At 37.1% G+C, this 5557-nt stretch overlaps 1 protein-coding gene across 1 annotated transcript in view; it reads left to right on the plus strand.

The window, feature by feature from the left end:
* The window catches only part of LOC103920882 (O-acetyl-ADP-ribose deacetylase MACROD2-like), a 260177-nt gene that overhangs the window by 222070 nt on the left and 32550 nt on the right, over nt 1-5557 (plus strand). The window contains exon 4 of the mRNA XM_009328740.1: nt 2534-2575. Coding sequence (XP_009327015.1) covers nt 2534-2575 — 42 coding nt within the window. The remainder of the gene's footprint in view (nt 1-2533; nt 2576-5557) is intronic.

The raw sequence follows: 5557 nt of genomic DNA on the forward strand, positions 1-5557 counted from the left end.
TTTACTAAATTTTGCTTTGGGATTGACTGTCTGTGGTGCGTATTTCAAACCAAAGGAAACTTCTAGAAGGCTTCCTCTAGATGGGGTAAAAAAAAATGTATAGGGAACATAAAAAACCCCCAACCCACTAGGTATTACAAATGTAATTTATAGCAATATTGGCACTGATTTTGCTTTATATTAGGCATGTAGAGCTTCAGTAAAAAATATTTTTACTTGCTTTTACTTCTTCAGAACCGGTAACCAAGAAACTGCCTGTAACATCATTCTTTTGGGGGGAAAGTGAATGAATTTTGGATACTGATTTCTAAAACACTGTATTTTATCTCAAATAATTGGTTTTGGCATAGAGCTCTGACAACTGAACATGGTGTTTATCACTTCAGCCAGCCACACCAAGGTCAGTGAAAGAGACCACTTTATATTTGACAAGGAAGCACTTCCACCAGATGCATTAATAGTGTGAGAGTAAGAATTATAGACACATGAAGTGACTGGGGAGTGCTGTGTGCCAAAATGAAAGTCAGATTCAGATCTAGATTGGGGTAGAATTTTCAAAGGCACCACAATGACCTAGAGATCATGTCACCAAGCGGTTGGGAGCCCAGCTCCCATTTTCAGAAATTACATAAGGACTTTACTGCCTTTCAGTGAGACTTAGGTTCCTTTTCCCAGAAAAAGAACCTTTAATTCACAATTAGTTCACAAAAGCAGTCTTTGCCTCTTCATAATTATATTGCATAATGACTTCACTACTTTTTAATAACATCAGATTTCTTGTCTGTGTCCATTATCACCAGCTTAGAAGCTATTCTGTTGCTTTGGGAATTTCGTATTCCAAGTCGCTTACAGAACTATAATTAAGAACTTCCGCAGAAGACCAGGTGATATATGTATGTTAAGATATTATATCCTGCTGATTTAGTGTCAAGTCTTAGATTAATTTGAAATTTTATCATGCTGGTTTCATTATAAATGCTTCCATGGAAAGAACATGTTATTGGAAACAGAATAATTAATAATCTCTATGTTAACCAAATGTTTTCTGAGAGGTTTGTTGAAAAATGTCAGGACTCCAGTTGAAAATCCTGGCTCTGTTGAAGTTAGTGGCAGAATTCCCATTGGCTTTAACAAGATTTTTCCTTTTCTTATCTCAAAAATTATTTGTCAAAGCTCCTTAAAGTTTCTGTGTACAAATTTATATTTGTGCAGTAGGGGTCCATGTGCCTTTTTGATCTCCAAAACAATTGTTTGCAGAATAAGGAGAAAGGAAGTAAAATGTGCAGTGACTTTTTTCAGTCCTGATCCTTTCGGCCGGTCTAAAGCGTACTCAAGAGAAATGTAACCTGCTGTCGTTTAGTGCCTTCTGAAAGTCCTGCCCTCCAGATCATGTCTGAATGAGATGGAAGGGGGAGAAGGATGGATACGGATCCATCTACTGTAGATTCACAAGCATCCATGAAAATATTCACGCTCGTGATTTTAGTGCTTATAGCAAACATAATTCCCAGTGGAGGCCTCTATTATGAGCAAATTGTTCTGCTCTCGTGATACTTAAAGTTACAGGCTCCAAATCTTGATGAAAGCAGAGCTTAATCCTCATAGTGTGTGTCACAGCATTTGGATCTCAGCGGAGTTTATAGTGTAAAGATCTGACCCTGTAAATTAGGACCTAAATACTACTGTTAGTTTTCATTACCATTGATCATAATATTGCAAAACTCCTTTGGGTTCAAATGGTGGTCATAATAAGCACATATGCAAGTTTGAAAGATGTTAAGCTTTAGACAGAAATTGTAGGCTTGCTACAGAATTTGCACGTGCCCAAATCCATTTAAAAGGCTATAAATGGAGTCTGTATGAATTAGGAATGTAGTTGACATAAACTTTTGTGGTCAATGAGCTTTCCATTAGATGATTAAGGCTCTGGAACATTGAATTACCTAGATGTTAACTAAGGCTAATGATTTGTTTTTCCCTCATCAAAACAACTTGCGGTAAGAAATTCCTTTGTTACCGAAATGCAACTTTTTGCAAAAGGAATCTGCTTTCTTCATATATCATCCCAACAATTACAAGTGTTCAATTCTTGGCTAGCCCAAGTTTGGTCTTAAACCAAAGTCCTGGCTGGCAAATTTATGTTAACTTCTTTATGTGGTATGATTTCTGGATAACTAGTTCTCTTCTTAACATAGCCAGCTGTTCCCAGGAAACAAAGCAACCTGAAACTTGACAAGTAAACCAAAAACTCTGCTAGAAAAGAGAATGCAATTTCATTTTATGCAAGTTATAATTTGCAGAACTCTGCAAATTATGCAGAATTTTATTCCCTGTCTTTATTCCCTGCATTTCCTGTATCTGGTAGTAACAGTCCAGTATCAAAACCTTCTTTTCCCATCCACCTCCAGATCTCACTGCAAAATGTTAAATGGGAGGAGGCAAACTAAGATATGGGCAATTTGAAATACGAATATTTCATTTTAGATGTTTCCTGGTATTCTTATTAATCATTTTCTTTCCATTTTTTTGACAGATGATGCTAATGAGGAAGGGACTGAGCTGAGTGAAGAGACAGGTGAGTAAACAACATTTTATGCTAAAATATATCACTTCTCCGAAGCATCAACCAAACTGAAATAATTCTTGAAACTATTTGGCTTGGTTGTGATAAGCAGTGCCAATCATTTATTGCCAATGTTACGACAGTCATCTCTGGGTTTTAATATAACATGGGGTAAACCATCCCTGATAATAAATAGTACACAGTAAGAATGGCTGAGACTACCTTTTTAATGTCATCATCTCTTATAAGCCTCTGGGTGATACTCTGTTGCTTTTTATTAATAACTGGTTTGAACATGAATGGGAAATAATTAAAATTCTGCAGTCACTCTGTCTGTAAAAAGGTGTGAATGCAGCAATTCTTGAGTCATTTGCAATTCTGATTAGTGGCCATGATTTGTTTGCAATGAAAACGGTAGCAAAACTCTCCCGCAAACTCTTAAATACGTTCAACTTGATTGGACAGTATTTCAGAGGACTTTTTTCCTGGTCCTCCTAGTTTGCTGTTTAAAACAAGTGTCAATGTTTAGGGTTTGTGGGTGTGGATAGACTTGAAATGGAAATGATGGATAGGTATAAAGGAAAGATGGGCCTGAGGAACAAGAAAAGGAGAGGACAGAGGATTAGATAGCTCCCATGAGGACAAAAGCTTCCAGTCAGAAGACTTCTGCCGTTTTTTTGTACAGACCTTCATCCACTTAATCTTCTTGATCAGGCTTTTTGTAACAGGCTTCCACCACAGCACCCTGTGTCACTTTCCCTGCTGACCTTCACCTAGAGGTTCTCAGCAGACATTTCCTGTTCCATAGGAGACTTCCGTGCAGTGAGGGACCTCCTTTTATATGCAGCATAGCTCCCCCACTCTCCTCTGCCTCTCCTTCCTAACCAGCTAGTACCCATCCGTGACAGTGCACCAGGCATGTGCGCTGTACCCCAAGTCTCTGTGACCCTGATCCCATCATAGCCCAGTGACTGTGCAGGAACTTCCAGTTCTCTTTACGAAAAGACCACGGGATCAGAAAGGAGAGCCACATGGAGAAAGGCAGAGACATAGCAGCCAGAAAACAGAGGTAAAAGCTTTTGAAGCAGTATGTTGGCTGCTTAAATTGGCCAGATTGTCCTAAAGACAAATTGTTTATGATGATTTATGCAACCAGTTAATTAGCTTAGAAATTAGGAATACTTGAAGAATGGTGTATATGCATAGATGTGAAAACATGGATATACACAGATAGATATGTGTTACACTGATGGATTAGCACATTCTTTTATGGCTGTTCTGGCCTGTTGATTTTATTACATATCATTATAATTACTTTTTGGTGTCAAGATTACTGGATAGGAACTTTTAGAAATTTTAATACAATTAGTGTGATTGATATAGTTGTACACACATACATAAAAGTAGAAAAATAAAGACTGTCATTATACAACAAACATTTGCCAAAGATTATCCTACAGTTGAATTTGCAGTATTCATCTAACATTTCCAATTTCATTTTTTACAGTTATCATGGCATGTATACTTTTATAAGCCAAATTATTTTGCATTTTTTGTCTCGTTGCTTTTACGGAAATTATGCAAATTACATTGATTTTTTTTTTTTTAAAGCATTTTAAATTAGAATTAAAAGGAAGTACATTTCTACTTAATAGCCGGTCTCTTCTTTCTTGCCTTGTATCTTTCACAGCTTCATTAATTTAGGTGAAGCTACATAGCTGCTCTGGGAAATTATCAGTGAATTAAGTAATTTGAGGAAGATATTTCCATACCTGTCTGTTTCTCTGTGCGTATGAGATAGATGAGATCATAGCTTCCCTCACGGGTTTGCCTGTAGGGTGCTTCAACAGCACATACTTGGTTATTTCTTATCACTTGGAGATATTTTGGGAATCAGTGCATTGATTTTCAGCAATCAATACCTACATGGCTAAAGAGAAGTATCTTTAGTATATCTGCTCCAGTAGTGGGGCAGATATACAAAAGTTATGCCGTTTTGACCTATTTGTATATGGACTTTTTAACGCTTGTAGGATGCATTTGCAGGAACTGTAAATACATACATAATTTCTGCATTGAGGAGAGTTATCATTTTTATACTCAGATTTTTATCGGTTTAAAGGATATCTGCTTTTTACTGTTCTAAGGGAAAAATGGAGTAGCAACTTCTAGTCACCGCTTAAAGATATTAATTGAATAATCATTCTTCATTCCACTTGACTTTGTGGGTCATGACTCTAGCAGATGGAGTCAGCAGTTGGCACCAATATTGATGACCCTGGTTTTTTGAGCTGTCCATATCCAATCTGCTCTGGGGTTATTTCTCCAATTCCTGTGCTTAAGGAAAAAAAAAAAGGAAAAAAGAAATGTTTGATTCCTGGAGAGCACATGTTGCAGACTACACACATGTGTAGGACCTTTGGCAGAGATTAAAATATTCTAAATTTCACTTAAATTCCTATGCCTCCAACTTCCTACTGCCTAGGTCTTCCTGAGGGCCAATATTGAACAAAGAGAAAACACAGAGAAGTATAGGGACACAAAGGAGATGTAGACTCATTGTATCTGTACCAATTTCTGTTTGAAGAATGTAGTAGACTGAGGTGGAGGTTACAGAATCGGTCCTAATTTAAACCCGGTGGCAAGAATTAGAGGAAAAAAAACTCATCCTGGTTTGGCGTCAGCTGAAGTCAGTGGGAATATGTCCATTGACTTCAGTGCACACCAGATTAGGCCTTGGGAACAGTTAGAGAATTAGCCAGGAGTAAGGAATAACAGATGACCAAATGTGTGTATTATTGAGTGATGGATACATTATGAAAGTAATCTGTCTTGTGTTTCTACCACCCTGAAGGACAAATATCTCATTACATGCAGAAAGGCCTTTCTTTCTATGATTTCTCTTCAAAATAAATAAGGGAATATCTTAATTACATCTGCCAGATAATCTCCATTAATATCTGCATTAATACTGTAAAATCAACAAGCAGGAAT

The sequence above is a fragment of the Pygoscelis adeliae genome, unplaced genomic scaffold, assembly GCF_000699105.1.
Source record: "Pygoscelis adeliae isolate BGI_AS28 unplaced genomic scaffold, ASM69910v1 Scaffold16, whole genome shotgun sequence".
In the NCBI taxonomy this organism is placed as follows: domain Eukaryota; kingdom Metazoa; phylum Chordata; class Aves; order Sphenisciformes; family Spheniscidae; genus Pygoscelis; species Pygoscelis adeliae.